General features: G+C 36.7%; 1 protein-coding gene across 1 annotated transcript; it reads left to right on the forward strand.

The window, feature by feature from the left end:
• The first annotated feature begins 900 nt into the window (after nucleotides 1–900).
• LOC145784002 (MAM domain-containing glycosylphosphatidylinositol anchor protein 2-like) lies at nucleotides 901–18,585 on the forward strand. The gene is made up of 20 exons (XM_082595758.1): nucleotides 901–1,067; nucleotides 1,606–1,742; nucleotides 4,042–4,215; nucleotides 4,557–4,736; nucleotides 5,001–5,157; nucleotides 5,944–6,056; nucleotides 6,436–6,569; nucleotides 9,263–9,375; nucleotides 9,724–9,848; nucleotides 10,631–10,794; nucleotides 12,031–12,163; nucleotides 12,382–12,478; nucleotides 12,778–13,077; nucleotides 14,456–14,517; nucleotides 15,045–15,182; nucleotides 16,172–16,213; nucleotides 16,546–16,704; nucleotides 17,426–17,560; nucleotides 17,692–17,816; nucleotides 18,469–18,585. Exons 1-20 carry the CDS (start codon nucleotides 901–903, stop codon nucleotides 18,583–18,585), a joined length of 2,772 nt encoding a protein of 923 aa, XP_082451884.1.
• The last annotated feature ends 341 nt before the right edge of the window (nucleotides 18,586–18,926 follow it).

An 18,926-nucleotide genomic window follows, 5' to 3' on the forward strand; every position in this document is an offset into this window, starting at 1 on the left:
TGTTACCAATCGCTCATCAGCCTGATTTAGCCTACTTCACAGCACTGAATGATAAGCTATAAGGTATATGGTACGTAATTAAGATATGTCAATTGTCAATGCGATGCAATGCTCTAAATGTGAAAACGTATGTTTCTTGATAGAAAAAAATCAAATACTTGATATTGATACAACACAAAGCTAAATACGAAATACCGAAAGAAATTTGAATCTAAAACGAAGCAAATTTCGTGTTGAAAAAAACATTGAACTGTTTCGTTTGTAGGATCGCTAGGCCAGATAATTTTAGATAATGAAACCGATCAAATAATGATCAGATAACTAATAGATAAATAACAGATAAATAATAACCGATCAGATGATTATCAGATAAATGAAACCAAGCAAATACAAACGCAAAATGTCCTAGTCTGTTACTGTTCGCACTTGATGTAGTAAACTTTATGAGCATGATCGTGACAAGCCAATTAACTGGAAACTTACAACATTTGAGGCTAATACCTTATGGAGTGTTTTATATTTAAAGAACTAGATTCGAATTAGGCGGAAATTTAGGGTGTTGATGCCTGACACCTGTGTACCTATGTCAGCGATTCTTAACCTTTTGCCTTTTTGGCACCACCTTGAAATTAACAACTAGTTTTCACACCCCTTCTTTGACTTGGCTGAAAAGTGATAGTTGCCTAATTTCAAAATGCTTGATGAAGTCCGGTAAGCGAGCATCGCTTCTTACGTCATTTATTAACTAATCCAAACAATTCAGCATCTTCGCACCCCTGAGAACAGGTCTTACACCCCTTAGTGGTGCGTGCATCCTTGGTTAAGACCCCTCTGATCTATGCTTGTATTGTGCTTAGATTGAAAGTCGCAAGGCTACACGTACTAAGTCAAAGAAGGACAATGATTGTTGATTATTATACTTTAGGTTCTCCAACGGTTGAGGTTATTGAAAATGGCAGCAACGGTTACGCAGTCAACGAATCAACAACTTTGACGATGAAATGTCTAGCTAAAGGTCACCCAAAACCAAATATCCGATGGACTGTTTACGGAGGAGAGCTATCAAGGTGAAAGTTGAAAACTTAAAATCTAAACACAAAGTGAACAAATTTTCACTCTTGGCTTTTCTATTTCACCATAGGCTATATGAAACAGATTTTTAAAGTTAAAAATGGGCTACGCTTTTTTACAAATAATAACTTATAAAAAAATTTCACTCTTGGCTTTTCTATCTCACCATAGGCTATTTGAAACAGATTTTTAAAGTTGACAATAGCTACGCTTTTTCACAAACAATTACAGCTTATAAAAAATAAAGAGCCCAAAATGTAAATACTAAACTCTTGTTGAGCAAACGTTGCAAAACCTACAGCCTACTATCTTCATCTTCAGTGCTATAATTGAATATTGATCACAATTAAATTTATAGCACTGAAGATGAAGATAGTAGGCTATAGTGTTGTCGAAATGTTTGCTGAACATGAGTTTAGAAAGCCTTATCTACAATTTGGGCTTTTTATATAGGTTATTGATCAGATTAACCAGGCCTACTAAGCATTTTGCTCTTTATTAGCTTAACTTTTATAAGACATAAAATTTGTCTAGCAGAAGAAACCTGGACATTTACAATTCAACTTTGATCATTTCAAACATCAGTCGGTTGGAAGGAGGACGTGTCACGTGCAAAGCGGCAAATGGCGTTGGAAACCCTGCTTTTGCGACAAAACGCATCAATGTAGTATGTGAGTAAATCCGAAAAAAAAAGATTTTTAACCAAAGAGATCATTTAATTTTTTATATTTACTTAAGTAAGTTGGAGTTAAAAGTGGACTAATAAATTGAGGCCTACAAAATAATCGCTTATCACGACTTCACAATAAACAAATTATGGCCTAGCAAAAGGTTTGGCAACTCATATTTATTATTCCAAAAAGATATTGACTAAAACCAAGTTACATCGTAGGTTGTAACATCATTTTAATGTAACATATCAAATACACTGTAAATAAAAAGCATACGTTTTCGGCTGCATGGGGATCCTTATCAAGATTTTAAACATATCATAGTTGCAATCAGAGAAAAACTAGCTGGTTTAACCGACTAAAACGATAAGTTACGATAAGCACTGAATAACCGTACTTCATAATCTGAACAACATAGCTTGACGTTACAACATAATAGATATTTGGTAAGGAAACCGACCACAAAGAATATAAAATACATTCAAACCGACCAAAACTAATGATCAGAAAAAGCATATTGTGGAAAAAATGAAGCTGCACAGAAGGCCTAAAGTATATGACTTAACTTTTATTCAGCAAAGTATAGTTTGAAGTTTGGTTGCACAGAGCTTAAAGGCATACTAAAGGAAAATTTCAAACCGGAATTAAGCATTAAAATGAGTAAACTGAACATTCAAGAATACATTTCAAAAACAATTACCCAAAAAAATTTGTTTTCAATGGCGCTGGCAAGGCCCAAAGTCCAGTGTTTCATTTATTTTCATTTTTTTCAAAATGACCAAAACGTGCAAACACAGCTCAAGAATACGTCATAAAGTCCAGCAATAACAAAAGCCACGTTACCAATCTGATGTTTTGAGCAAACTGTCTGCTGTTTTGATGTTAAAATGTGCTGTTTTGATGTAAATACATACATAGCCTACAGTCAAATCGCCCGCAGTAACAATTATTGCGTGATCGGTTGATTGCTAGACTTTATGACGTAGACTTTATGACGTTCTTTACAGTCGCACGCTTCGTTGCTCAGGCCAATCTCGTTTTGAAAGCTCTGACAAAAGCACGCGCACAATGGTGGTCAGACCGCAATGGGGCAAAATTTTATTGAAAATCGTTTTATGGTAGCATGTTAAACACAAAGAACGTGGAAAATCGCCAAGTCAGGTTTTTCCTTTAATACCCCTTTAAAAGCTTTTAGTTTGAAGCTTACATTCTTCTTTATAGAATTATTATGGTTTATTTATTTATTGTCGCTTTACAACTACTAAGGTCCTTTAGCGATAAGGAATTTTGATTTTGTATCACATTTACAATATCATCATCACACTATTACGTACCCAACATATCGTCACTACGTTATGCAAGAAAGAATACCATCAGTACCGTTTTCTCAATGGTGTTGGACAGTATAGAGCAGACATGTTGCATTGGGGCTTGGCAGAGAGTGCTGCCTGTGACTGTGAGTGTGGTGAAATGCAAACGGCAGCCCACATAACCAAGGATTGCTCGCTGTACAGAACATCTCACGGTATGGAAAGTCTAGACAACACGAGAGAAGATAGCCTACCGTTTTAAAAGTGTTTGAAATGACCCAGCCTGGAATGGAACCCAGACCTACCAGCACTTGAGTCGAACGCGATAATTACTCGGCCACTGAGCTAGTCCCAATTTTCCTGTGCTAAATCACAAAAGTAGAATCACTTTTATAGGCTACTTCGTTTTGTGCTCCCTTCAACTCGCTTCTTCAATACTTTGCCCTTGGGCACAATCTTCTAGCTATACTCTGTCTCGACTGCGACAAACTACTGATTTGGCAAGCTACATCTGAAGTTAAGTTAACAGGTTTTTAACTAAGCTTTTAAATTTAGAAGCAAAATTTCGCCGTAGACAAAAATAATCTGGCTGAAATACAAAGTTACTAAAATGGCTTTGACATGGCTACCACAAAATTATGGTCCACTGCAAACCGTATAAGAACAAAACAATCTAAAGCAAATGACAACTTTTACCGATAGAGAATGACAACTCAACCAAATAGCCCAAAACAGCATACAATGCCGCAAATCAGTTTACAGACCATCTCATATTGGAGTGCCCAGTAACGAAGCTTCAAGTAGGATACCTCACAGTCACAGCCTACCAATGCAATAACGTCCTCATGGATTGGCTAAATGAAAACTGCTTGGACTTACAGCGTCATACGAAACAACAACAACTAGGCTAATTATTATATGTCCTGTCTCCGTCATGGGAGAAAATACGAAAACTTAATTGTTTATAAAAATTACTGCACGTTTATTAGACTTGGACAAGCCTGTTTTGACTATTCGAGTGTCGCCTGCAAGTGATCTTCTTTCTGCAAGCATCTGGCTACGCAACACAGTTTATCTGCAATGTGATGTTTTCAGCAACCCACCAGCATCGTTCACATGGTTAAGAAACAAGAAAGTGATTCACTACAGGAAGCCCCATGCTGGTTAGAAAGCCTTTATATCGATAGACAATGTTTGAAAAAATTGTTTTTGCTACCGGTTCTATAAGTTAGGCTGCTACATTATAAGCTAAAAGGCAAGTTTTAACAAATTGCAAAGCGCAATTCAGAGCTAAGCCAACTGCAAAATTGTTTTCAATTTGAGCAGATAAATAGCAATTGTCTCAAGTTTTGCAAAACGTTAGGGAAGTCATATCTTATTCCAGTGTGAATTTTTATCTCAAACATTTTTTTTTAACGTGTGCTACCGTTATCAATTTGATAAAAAATAAATAATCTAGACTGAACGATATTAGCCTAGCTCATGTCTTGTTTTTGTATCGCAGGTCTATCTATACTACGGATTTTTCCTTACAAACCTGGTGTTTCCACTTCTGTTTTACAAATCAAAAACCCCAAGAAAAGCGATTACGGAAACTATGAATGCAGAACTGAGCTTGATCAAACGATTATTTCAGTTCCGAATCATTACACAAAAGACAGTTTTAATTACACCAAAAACATTGGTAAACTTAGTCAATATTGAAATTGGTAGTATGGTAGACAATAAATATTGCTTAAAAAAATCGTTACCGGTATCTCAAACCTCTGGTGCAACTTGATGTAATTATAACCATATAGGCTACGTATAAAACAACCCTACATGTGATTATTGTATTTTAGCTCTAGCCTAATTGCAAAACGTATTTTTGTTGATTTTTTCCTCTGGCCATGCAATCTTGAATCGAACTACTTTACCAGTTTTGACACATTTATGTTCAATTCATTAGCGCCAGCTCGAATATCCGTGAATGCATCATTAAGCTTTGTGGCAAACAAAGGTGACACAATCTACATAAAATGTGCCGCAAAAGGGGGTTTTCCTATCCCACAAATCACGTGGGTGAAAGAGGATGGTTCTTCGAAAAGAGGACCAGTTATAAACAGGTTTTTGTTTAACCTCATTGTTGTCTATAGTTGCTACTTACTGTGGGCTACTGCATGTTCAAAACAGCTTGAGAAGCAGCGATCTTCCTGGTGTCAGCACCTAGTGATGCGGTACTGATGAGCCCAGCCTCATGGGTGAAACACGTGTCTATCGCTGAGTTCTTGCTACACTCGACTGCCGAGAAACAAAACACCATTGTTGCGTTTGTTAGTCAAACCAACTGATTTGGTTAATTGTTTGTGACTGATTGGGGGAATAATCGGCCTGAAAAAGCATCTTCGGAAGATTGATCCTGACCGTTTCGCATATTTGTAGAGGCTTGCAGCCACCGACACAGGCCCACTCACTGGAACTGACAGAGTGAAGTTTCTTGTTGTTATTTGTTAATCATTCTGTCTACCTGTTGCCACTGAATGGGAAAACTGTCTTTAAAGTGCGCTGCTTAAATGCACACACCCGAGAGCAATATCGTTTTTTTGCCGTTTTTGATTTTAAATTTGCCGTTTCTTCGTACACAACGTCAGGAGTTTGACTGCTGCTTTATTGAAGCGACAATTAAAGAAAAACCCTTCATAAGAAAATTTATTATAATACCTGCTGTAAGACAGAGTTAAAAAGCAACAGTGTTGCCGATATTTTTTAACTTTTAATCTTATCAATTTTATGCACCGAGACCTCTTTATTGGTTAGCAAAAAGTAGATTTTTTTGCTGAAGAAATAAATGGTCTAATGCTGATTTACCAATTTCACAGCAAAAGTGCTGAGTAAGCGTTATTTCTGTGTAGAAATGTACTTGTCATTTCCAATGCGAGCTTTGTTGACAGTGGAAACTATTTTTGTGTGGGAAACAATAGAGTTGGTGTTTCAACACAGAAGAAAGTAGAAATCACCATTAGAAGTAAGTTATTTGTAATTGATCAAACGTTGCAAATAAAATCAATTTTTTTCACATAAGAAAAGGCAATGAGTTCAATAATGGATTGAGAAAGTGATTATTCTCTGACTGAGAGAGCTTTTGTGAAACTAATCCTATAAATTTTGTGTGCCAGCAGAGGCTTTGAATCCTTAACTTAAGCCCGGTCCATCGAGAATAAAACTGATCTTTTTCGATTGATGTTGATGATAAGTTAAACGTTTTTATGAGAATAATATATTCTTTTGAAGAGAAAGATGGAAATTTGTCTTAAAACATGCTGATAAATCAATCTGTTATCAACTTTTTTTTTAATTCAATTGAATCTATCTTAAGTTTAACTACGGTACTATTTTGTTTCAAGGGCTAACTTCAATGACATATTGGATAACTCCATTGAGAACAGACAGAAAAGTTGCTGAGAATACAGACATTCGGTTAACATGTTATGCAGATGGAGAGCCGTCTTCGGAACTTCAATACTCTTGGTATAAGATTGTAAGTAAATGTAAGATTATCTTTGAAATTCGATACTGAAACTCACAGCCAGACAACAGGCCTGCTTCTTCAACTAGAGTTTCTGATGTTGCCATGCGCTTTCACACAGTCAGACGCTTGTTTAAATGCTGAGCTATCAGGGCAGACAAACCTGCCACAACATTGAAATCATTTGGGGGAGGGGGGGGGTTTGAACTGAAAAATCACCAGTTAAATCGTTGATGGCTTCTAACTCGTTACGTACTGAACACTTGTATCCAGTGGTGGATTTCCAGAAGATTAGCTTCCGGAGCGCCAGTTTTTTACTTTCCAAATGCGCTAGGTGCCGTAGAAGAAATTCAGAAATATGTCTTTATAAGACTTTGAAACAACACACTTGATGTACCTAAAACGTTGCTAAAGTAAGTATCATGGTTTATAGATGGTATAGCGTTGTTCAATGCAAATAGTCATATTTTAATGAAACAATAATACAAAAAAAATACAAGTTATAGCCTAGAAAAAAAAAGAAAAAAATTTGTTTTTAGTTTTTTCCACTTTTGATTTTTGATTTTTCAAGTTATAGCCTACAATTTTTAAGACACTTATCGTATTCAAAATCATAAAACCTCTGGCGACTTCGGGTCTCAATTGCCGGGTTACGTCCATGGCGTAATCAGGATCCAACATACTTTCGCTGGTTAAAAATTTCTCAGTGGAAGACGGATCATTCGTATAAAGAGTAAACTTGAAACAGTTACAGCAGTGTGTAGAGAAGCACGGTCAGATGTCAGTATGAGGTTCATTTGTGAAAATCCGCGCTCACACTCGCTCGATGAAATTGGAAGGGATTATAGTGACGTTATCAAATTTTGAAGACTCTGGGATCTTCTTTTCGTAGTTATATATTCACGAAGCCCTCTCACAGCAGCTTCGCGTTCATCTAAGCGCAATCTCTTTGCCACTTCAATGATTTCGTTGTCTCCGTGTGTCATTACTGTGTCCTCTGGCCAAATAGTTGAATCAAGTATTTTTCAGCTGTTAATAAATGACAAGTCTGTTGAATTCAACAAGCGATCTTGGATGGAATTTCGTAAGTGATTATACACCCTTCTCTGTTGGGTAGAAAATACCACCCTTTGGTAGGGTGGAAATGACCATCTTTCCCAATAGGCTATGGAGTGGGAATGAAAAAGTAGAAGTGGAATTTTTAGACCACCCCTAGAAGTGGTTAAAACTACACTTTTTGATTTACAGCGTAGAAGATGCAGGGATTGATTAGCGGGCTATTTCTGCAATTGTTTACATGTAATTCTACACCTTTGAACTCTAAGTTTTCTTTAGCATCTTTAGCAATGCCATAATGTCGTCCGGGTTCGTTCCTTCGTTTTTCAAATAATTTCGCAAGATTATTAATTTTGTTATCTGCATCTCAAATAGTAGCCCACATGCTCTGTTTTACAGTTCAAGGCTTAGACTATTTCGGATAATTTTTGCGAGTAATCGTACATCAAAGCCAAGTCCAACAAGAAATCCATGGATGTTATCTTCGATAAGAGTCCTAGATATTTCGCACGTTCCTGAGAATCTCTTGTGTCGCTAATAGCCCCCTTTTTGAAAAATTTGACAAGTGCTGGGAAATCAATCCAGACGGCACAAACTGTGCGGAAACTCGAGGCTACCCAACGTGTGTCCAGTAGGCCTACCCTTACGATTTTCAACAACTGCACTTCAACAGCTGCTGCACATTCACCCAATTCCCTGCTATTGTTAGGAGAAGCGTGGTAAAGGCTATAGCGTTTGTCCATAAAAGATCGAAATCGATTCAAATTACTGACTGATTTTACAGCATGAAGAACCGATAGTTCCAATCTATGGTTGCACAATACCACACCACAATGTCTGGAAATTAATCACGAAGCCATTTTGCTACATCATTTTTGCGACCTATCATCACAGCCGCGCCATCACATACAACACCAATCAAACAAGAAGATAAAAATATTGTAGACATGCCATATGATTTTAGGCAGCTTTTCAGGGAATCAAAGATGCCATTCGCCGTAAGACAAGCGAGCTCAACAAGATCCACAAATACATTCACAGGTTCGCTTCCGTCAAGACTGGTACGAAGATATATTATCAGAGTGAATACCCGATTTAACGTGGTCGACTCATCAAGAATTATGGATATACTTTTACTGAACAGGGCAAAGCATAATAAGAGTATAAAATATTTGAGCTTCCGGAACGCCGTTCCGGAGAAGTCAATTTTTTGATCGAGCTTCCGAAGCGGCGCTCCGGACCGCTCCGGCTGAAATCCAGCCCTGCTTGTATCATATGACGAGACAGACAAACCTGGGAAGAAAAAACGTTCTAGAAAACATAATTTCTTATCGGTTATATTACAGTTACAGATTATATTCAAATTTGTTATTCTGCATTGTAGATGTGAAGTTGAATTTTTACTTACTGGCTCACTATGTTTGATAGTAGGCCAACTCAGCTATAGCCTACTGGGGGTGTGCGGTAAAATAAAACGCACATTGTAATTTGTTATTCTGCATTGTAGATGTGAAATTGAATTTTTACTTACTGGCTCACTATGTTTGATAGTAGGCCAACTCAGCTATAGCGTACTGGGGGTGTGGGGTAAAATAAAACGCGCATTGTAACGCATTTATAAAACGCACTTCTTTCTTTGGTGCATGCAGAGCAGTCAAAACAAACGAGTGGAAGTTTGCGAGGATGTGAGCAAACGGGTAACTGTAAGAAAAGTAAAATACGAAGAAGTGAGACCGGGATATACGATTCCAGCGCTATCAAGGTGAGGCAGATGATAAATTAAAAGAAAGGACACCTGGGCGTGTCTCGAGATATCCAGAAAAACAATAATGATCTTTAGGCCTAGCGTAGACTCTTTGTACACGATAGACGTAATACAAGTTTAATAAAGTCTTCTAGTAGAAAGTTTTGTAGTTAAAACTGGCGATTGATTCGACGTCTCTTCTTGGTATTTTTTCCTACTTTTCTCCATAAAATCTCACTTTTATTCAGTGAAGATCATTCATGACGCTTACGTATTGGTTTTTGCTCAATAACTTTGTTGGTACTGTTGAACAGAGAAAAAAACTTTATAAAACAAATAGACAATCCGTACGTTTCTGTTTCTCAGTCGTCTGGAGATACTGGATTTAACCACTGACGATTATGGAGTATACGTTTGTGTTGCGACTATATCAGGGTTTCGGAATAAATCTATCGAAGTTTTTTCCAAGATCTCACTGAGCCAAGACTCAGGTGGGTGTGTATAAAGTTTTAGGCTACTGTAGTTTGCAAGATAAAAATGTAGTAAAACAAGGTTTTGATGCTAGAAGCTGAAGCAAAAAAGAAAGGATTGTCTGACCCATTTTACGTACAGTGCCCATTAATTGTTATGTTATCCATGCTGATGTTAGTGCAACTGGCTCAATTTAATCAACGAAAAATGGTTTCTTGTAATGTGCTAGTCAAATTTGTAGGCTTTTTTTGTTGGTGACATAGTCAAAGCGAAAAGTATAACTTGCCATGACATAGTAGGGGTTTAGAAAAATAGTAAAAGCGACATAACAAGACTTTTAAAGCATGCTGGAGACCGAAATAATATAATAAATACAAAGATTTGGCAAAGTCACAACAATTTTGTTTATAACTTGAGAAGGTGTGTTTATAGGGCATCCTAAAAGATGTCATAAAAAATATCTGTGAAATATGTTTTAGAATTGCAAAAATTGAAATAAGCTAAAGTCTTGGAGTAGATTTTTCAAGGTGTCAAAATAGGTTAGTTAGGCTACTTCTGAAAGCAGGAAATCTGCGTGGGCCTATTGGTAGCCTCATTTAAAAATAGACGAATAAAACCTAACAACCACACGGCATTTAACATAATATTATAACAATGAAATAAACTAAAAATTACAAACGTTTTCGGCCATACTCATGTTAGCCCTTATCAAGTAATCAACCGACTGAGGTTTATTTACATAAATTGAAATTACAAAACTGATGTACATACACAAAATTAATAATTAATAGTTTTTTTTTAGCTCCACCTAGAATAATTGCTCCAGAACCACAAGAAAGGGTTGCTGTGGAAGGATCAAATGTCACATTGGAGTGCACATCATGTGAACTGCCACGGCCAACCTTTCTCTTCTCAAGAGGAGATAATGTGTCCATGCCAAGTGGAAAAGATGAAGAATTCAGCACGGTTAATATTTCTAGTAAACTGTTTTAGCTCTGAAATCATTTTGCAAAAAAACATTCTCTTCTCCGATTTGCATTGTGACAAATTTTCCTTCTTGTTTTGTATCCCTATAATGATTTATCGGTCTAGCTCTATAACGAATCACTGTCCCACTGAAAAGAGAGAAGTCAGTATAGACCTAATGTTTAGTCTAAGGGTGCAGTAAATCGGTCATCAAAATGAACTAAAATAAATTAAAGCGAAAGATAATCCAACATTTATTTTCGTATATGCACATTGATTGTATCAACAGGTAGCCACTTTAACAAGTCGAAATTCTGCCACTGCGAATGACTACAATGCAACCGTCAACCAAACAGAACATGTTATAAGAGGCTACCGTCCAATTGTGACCCTTCTAGCACTCATCCAGAGAGTTAATGCTGGTTTTGAACTTTATTTGGTAATTACAGAAGAAAAAGAGCAATAGCAGTGGTAGGAATCGAACCCGCGTCAATGAAATGACTACTTTCTAGCCTTAACCTTAACCCCTAAGCCAACCAGCTGACAAAAAATCCGTCACTTAATTTGCTTTATATCATCTTCTTTTCGCCATTTTTTACGCCATTTAAACCGTAGCTTATGATTGGTTGGCGGTTTCATTCTAGTCAAGTTTAGTGGCAGAATTTCGACTTGTTAAAGTGGCTACCGTATCAACAGGCAGTAGGCCTATGCTGTGATGCCAGGTAAACCAATCTTAACATTTGGACATTTTTAACATGATATCATAAAACAAAGCGCTTGACAGCACTATAACAATGAAATCTCGCTTTAAGTGTAGATTACTACAGTCGTTATCTGAAAATGTAATTACAACAGCTTGCTGATTTAATAAGAGATAAAACCAGCTTTCAAAAGCGTCTCTTTTCACGTCGCTGCAAAGATGCTAACCATTGAAGCGACACAAAAAGAGCCACTTCCAGCTGAGCAACAGAGCAACCACGTTAACGTTTTAAACAAATTACTCACTTTCCTTTCAAAGATTTTTGTTTGTTTTCGGTACAAGTGAGTCCGACCATGGACTATCTATGGATTCTATGCTATGGTTGTTGTGATATAATCTGGCACTGCAGCGAATGAATTAAATTCTACAACGATTACACAAGTACCCGCGTACTGTAAATTAACACCCAATACGTTAGAATAAATTTAAAGGATGGAATTGTATTTTTTGGACAGGAACTTACTTGTTAATTTCAGACTGGCCGTCTCGTATTGGCAAACGTTAAAAGAGAAGATGCTGGGATGTATATATGTTCTGCTGCACGATTTAATGGATATAGTAAACGTTCAAGGGAGCAATCGGATGCCTACATTGATGTGAAGGTTGAATGTAAGTTTAATTGTAAATTTTTTTGCGGTATGTACAAAAATTCTTCTTAAAATTGAAGTTTACAACCAATGGAGTGATTTCAAACGGCACAGTGCACTTCAGATAATCCAATGGTAGCCTACTACTAAAAGGTTTTAAGCCCTTAAGACGAGTTCTTAAATTGGAAAGTAGCTACCAGCAAGCCTGGGTTCCTAACAGCCTCATTTCCATGTTCACAGATCCACCAACTGTTGAGCCAACGTATGTTTTAATGCGAAAACCAATAAGGGCAACACTGAACCTGACTTGCTTTGTGGTGGACTCGATGAGTGACAGGTGAAGCGCAAACTACTTTGAATAAAAATAAATATGGCAAATGCAATAGAGATTTCAATCAATACAATAGACAATCTGGACTAGATTACGATTGATAAAAAGTTTAATAAAAACATTTTTCTTAAATGTTTGTATTTAATTTGCAACAAGTTACCGCATCTATGTTGTAGCAGCCACTTCCAGAAATATTTTGATACCAGAATCTTTTTATTTTATGAAAATCACTTAGCAAACAAATGTTTGAAATTACAGATTTTTTTAACTTGATCTAGCCTACAATACGTTTTGTTTCTTCACAGTTATATCAGTTACCAATGGACCAAAGATGGCACAGAAATAAAGCACAAGACAGGTGGACAATTGTACGTTCCAATTATGAATGATAGCCACTATGGGATTTACATGTGCTTGGTTACAAATAAAGTTGGAACGAGTCATTGCGTCATCAATGTCACTGGTGCTGCGTTCCCTCCAGAGATTTACTACCTTGATGATGACGCGTCACAACATTATGACAAAGAAGCACCAAACGTGTATTCTTATTCGTTGTCATGGACACAAAAACTCCCCAAAGCTGTTGATCCTGTTTTACAATACATGTAAGTAAAATCTTTGAAAACAAACGTAGTATGTAGTTTAATACCAAAATTAAAGTTTTCACTCTTGCTGTTTTGTTATTTTATTGCATTACTTGGAATATATGCATTTTATTTCTTTTATACAAAACCTACATTTTATTCATGAAAATGTGTTTACAAATCGTCAAATTTTGCATTAAACGCTTTGCTAGTTTCATTGCATTTGTTATTCTTATCTTTTTGTCTTTTTGCTTTAGATCGAGAGATTCAGACTTGGGCCTTTAAGTCGTTTTTTTAAGAAGGCTCTGTTTAGTGTCTATACTCTGATGTGTTTTAACTTTGCTCTGATCAAAATGTTGTATAGGCCTTTAGTAAGTCAAATCACGTTTGTTTTACATTAATCGGGTGCAACTGTCAACCCCTGCCACTCAATACGCCACGATAGCTCAGTTGGTTAGCGCGTGACTTCGTGAATGAAGAAGCTTCATGATCAAGCGGTGCTGGGTTCGACTCTCGGGGTGTGCGCTTGAGCAACGCATTCTAAGGACTGCTCTCCATTCAGCGGCACCTATTGGATGAAATAATTCTCCGGCAACAACACTTTAACAATCGAAAGCTTCACTCTGTCAATCTCGGTAACTGGCCTTAGTGTCAAAAGCCTCTACAAGTATGCGAAAAACTACCAGGAATTGCCTATCAAGGTTTTGTCAGTCCGAGGAGAACGCTTCAAAACCAAAACCAATACAAATGATTGATTTACTTTGAGTAGACTATAGCTCAGTGGTGAAAGTATTTATTGAGTTCCATTAAGGACAGGGGGTCTTCTGACCAAGAAGCAGCAGGCCAGCGATTGTCCATCAAGTATCAAATCAGTATTTTATTATTAAAAATGCATGGAGAATCAGCATAGTCCTATTTATGGCATATGAATTTCGCTCTACAACTGTAGAGCATCATTAGTGCCTTATTCAAATAGAATCAGTGGTGAAAGCGTTTCCTCGACGCTCACAGTGCATCGCCAAGTGGTGAGAGCCCAGGTGCGACGTCCGAAAAAGCGCTAGTTCGACACCGCTCGAGAGCATGTAACGATGTTTTTTTTAGCAAGACAAGCAAAGCAGTGTAGAAAGAAAAATTAGGAGGCAAACGCCATTCAACATGAACCACAATGGTATTAAAACGTTGCAATATTAATAAAACCTATTTTTTTGAGGAAAAAAGGCAAGATAAAATTTCGACAGGACGATTGCTCCTCCAAGCCTCTCCCGTGGCCTCTCAACCCTTGGTAAAAAATGTTCAAACGAAAAGAGGCAACTAACATGACTTACTTTTAATGCATTCATGACTGAATTATAATCACAACTAAAATTTTATTTGAGTGAATAATTGTTTTTTTTTACAGAGTAAGATGGCGCCAGCTTGAAACTAGTTTAAAGTGGACGAATGGCACAGTTCGTATCCCAAGTAAGATTAAGAAAAACTTTCACTTCACCGTTTGCAAGTCATGTTTCGATTACAAATATACCTATACTACTAACAGCCTGCCTGCAAGTGAACATACTATAAACCGGCTCTAATAGAAAAGTGATGTTTTAGCCCAGGGCTTCTCAATTTTTTTAATTTTGCGACCCCATTTCGGAAAATAATTTTCTATGCTGCTCTTTGAGGACAGTCTCTAGTGTAAACTTCCCACTGTATGGCCATTTTTAATTTGTTTGGCTACCCCACAATTACGATTTGTAACCCAGTTTGGAGTCGCAACCTTTAGTTTAAAAAGCCCTACTTTAGCCTACTGTTTGTATATGCACAAACTTATATTTGTACCCAATGGGCTGTGTAGTCTAAGTTGTTATGTTTTCACATAAATAACTTGTGGTTCGAAGAAGCAAAGATACAGTTGTTCTGCTTCAAAGTCGTGTGTTTTCATTTAATGTATTTTTTTATAACTTGTTAGCTTTATGAGTTGTTAGCTCTGTTTTGCGACTTCACAGGCGGACCAAAGCCTGGTGAATTGATTACATATTCTATAAACAACCTGGTGGTTGGGAGATATGAAGTGGAGATATTGCCTGTGACGGCATTTATGGAAGGCAGCAAATCAACAAGAACTATTCAAATCAAATCAAAAAGTAAAAGACTGTTTTAAAATGTTTGATGCATTGTTTCTATATTGCTCTTGTGTTTCCAAGTATTGTGTGAACTTTTGAAGCAACTCGCAGTGTTTCTTTACAACTTTCTAATGTTCGCTCTCACCGTGCCAAACAAGACGTTTTCATTTGTTAATGTAATTTTTGTAAATTACATTAACATTTTTGTTTTTTAAGTAAATTTTTAAGTAAATTTTTTAAGTAAATTACATTAAATTTTTGTAATTAAGTAAATTTGATAAAAGAATCAAAAAGAGGATGATGTTTTAAGACTAATTTTTAATCTGATATTTCCACTGTATTGGCAATTACGAACAAGCCGAGGAAATGCGTGTGCATTTTTAATTTATGGTCTGTACAGTATATACCACCAATACTAAAAGCAGTTAATGTAAGCTCATTGCAAGTCCTAAAACGATTTTAGCGATTATGCAAAATCGAACAAGCCTTATTCATCATGTGTCCAGTGAGAAAGGAAATCTTTGGCAAGCAATTGATTATGCGGTGGCCACTGACTTGTAGATCATGAGGTCGTTACCTTGCCTCCTAATCGGAGACGTCAAGACTGATCTACTGTAGCCTACTACAACAAAAGTAGCACTGGCATATTAGTTATTACTTTACCCTGGAACGTGTTGCTCTGTGTGCGTGTTTGATGAACAAACAAATATGCAGGGTCTTTGAGATGATAATTTGGGTCCAGTACGAATAAGATTCTCAAGCTACAAAAAATGACACTTCTGAGAAAAACTCACTACATCCAACGGTTGGAAGAAAATGTGGTTTCTTTAAGTTCTCAGGCCCCGTGGAAAGGTTATAGGGCCCTGAAATCATCCCGGCCTGGGTCTAAAACTACCCCCCTGGACTCCCCTATTAACGCTACTGCAAACTTTAATGACCAAAACGGTATTAAAATGATGCAGCTGTTGCAATAGCCTTCCTAAGAACAATTGCTTTATCATTGCTTTCAGAGCCAGCAGATGGACAAGTCAATTTAGCGCTGTTTGGTCTTGGTAAGTCAAAATGCTTGCTTCTTTACTAGGCAACTTTAATAACATAAGCGATGGACTGATGTCTCAAGTCTAAACAGTCCTTACATTATTTACAGTATGTTCAGTCTTTAGTCTTTTACCATTTTTTTCTTCAATTTTTAAGAATAGTTTATTTAAATGCAGTAAAGAGTAAATAAATAGATACTGAATTTTATAAGATGTTGTACATTGAAGTATTTTATGCATTTCTCAAAACAAATGAACCTTATTGTCAAGCGAGGCAATTAGCTTCGGAATCTTCTTGCTTCTTTCATAGATGCATTTCTGGCTTATAACTTACTTTTAAATTCCAGAGAATATATTCGTCTGCACTTTTGAGGAAACAACACATTGCAACTTTGTGCAATCTACAAATGATGAAATAGATTGGACGCTGAATGGACCAAAAACACAACTCAAAAAAACCGAAAACACAGGACCCGATGTTGATCATACCAACGGGAAAAAGACGAGTAACTAAAAATTCTTTAAGCAAAAGTGTGGTGAAAATAAACTTATGTATTCAGTCGTTGCTTCGTATTGATATCATTTACGCTCGTAGCGGCGATGTACACGCAACTAGCCTAATTGCCTAATTTCATTTTAAACCTCAGCTAAATAGCTTACGTGGTCTTTCCACATATTTCTATCCATTGACGCAGGGTTTGTGTCAGTCATTGACTGGTACTTTATTGCTCCTCCACTACGATAATGACTAAAACTATACAAAACCATTCATTTAATGATAATTAAGTATTGTAACCGACACCTTGTTACTACCGACTATGGTGTTGTATCAACGGATGTACAATCTAAGGCATCTTTTTCATTTCAAATTCTACATCCCTCCAAAGGAATATGCCTATTAACCTGAAGAAAGACACCCATTTGGGCAGTCGATCACTGACGCGTTTAAATCACAAACAAATAGAAAGTAGGGTCTAGTGATTTTCTCTTCCTGCGATGGTGGCACTGAGGAACAAACTGGAGCTCATATCATGCCTGGAGCAACACGTATGTGTGTCCTGGATAATGGAAGCCCATCATAAGCCAAACATAGGTTGCTACTGTGTCAGGAAAACATCACAACCTGGGTTTTTAAAAAGAACAAATGATTTACCCGACATGTTCAAACGTAGCAGAGTGTAATATCAAAGCCAAAAATAACTGGTAAAATACAATTTTATTTTTCAGGTGGATATATGTACATCGAATCGTCACATGTAAATGTGGGAGACAGGGCACAACTTATTAGCCCTACATTTCCACATAAGGAATTTCAACAGCGTTGTTTAAAGTTCTTCTATCATATGAAGGGTCGTGACATAGGTGAGTAGGTACTCCAGTGATAGATCTACATCTAAATAACATTTAGCATTTGCAGACGTTGAAGCAAATTAATATTTTGAATGGGGAATGACGTGTTGAACAATATCAAGTATGATTTGATGATTTTGAAGGGACGCTAAAGGTTTGGCTATGGGAAAAATCAGGAAAAGATGTTTTGCTATGGATGAAAGAAAAAGAACAAGGAGACTCTTGGTTGCCAGCCATGATCAATCTAGCTCCACAATTTGACTATCAGGTAAGTTTCCTCAGCAGGCGCCAACTGCAGCATAATATTCCGTTAATTAAACGCAATTTGAGTAAAAATATAAAAAAACGTAGGTCTTTCGGAAAAATAATATTTTTTGCAACAATTGGTTGTAAATAACGTCAATAAAAAATATTCACCACTGCCGATTTTAGTTCAATTTTCTCTGTTCCTTGGGTTGTGTTTTGTTCTTTTTATTATTTTTAGTACCGTCTTTGTTTTATTTGTTTGCTATTCATCAATTAACATAAAACACTATCATTAAAAAGTAGGTTTAAGTCGTTTTCTGTGTCCCAACCAAACAAGTTGACATTTATTAATTTGTGAAACAGAAGAATTTCAACAATTTTTTTCAATATTTAGGCTGATCGTACTTTCTTTAGCGACATCTAGTCTCCATTCAGCGGCTCCAAAGTAAATGGAATAGTTTACAGACTAGAACACTTCAACAACAATCGGAAACTTCAGCACTCCATCAATGTCGGTAACTGGCCCTGCGTCAAAAGCCTCTGCAAGTATGCGAAACTACCAGGAATAACCTATCAGAAGCTTTGTCAGTCCGAGGATAAAGATTCAAAACCAGCCAACATTTTCAATAACGACAGCATTTGAAGGTTGTTTCACTGTCTCATGTTGCTTTTAGATTATGTTTGAAGCGATCATGACTGAAGACAATGGATTTCAAAGTGACATAGCTATTGATGACATCTCGTTGGAGCGCGATCCTTGCGCTTATCATCAAACTAATTCCATGGGTTAGCCAAAAACTTAAAAAAATGTAGCTACTCTTATTTTATGTGGTTTCATCATTATTTTATAATATTTTTGTGGGTTTAAGCATTTATTTTTTCTTGTGGTTTTGAAGCGCTGTTAGAAATATATTTCTTCACTTGTTTGTTTTGCATTAATTTTCGCTATTTACTGTTAAAAAGCAATTCATAAAACTGAGATGTTAGGCGAAAACATTTGATCTACTGTAGGTTTTCAATCAAAAACTGCTTCACACTAAGCTGCCACTTGCAAGTGTTCAGTGTGTATTCTTTGCACATGGACGCCACTTCGCCAAAGCACGCCGCAGACTATTTTATCCTTTATTAGTTT

The sequence above is a fragment of the Aplidium turbinatum genome, chromosome 15 (assembly GCF_918807975.1).
Source record: "Aplidium turbinatum chromosome 15, kaAplTurb1.1, whole genome shotgun sequence".
Classification (NCBI taxonomy): domain Eukaryota; kingdom Metazoa; phylum Chordata; class Ascidiacea; order Aplousobranchia; family Polyclinidae; genus Aplidium; species Aplidium turbinatum.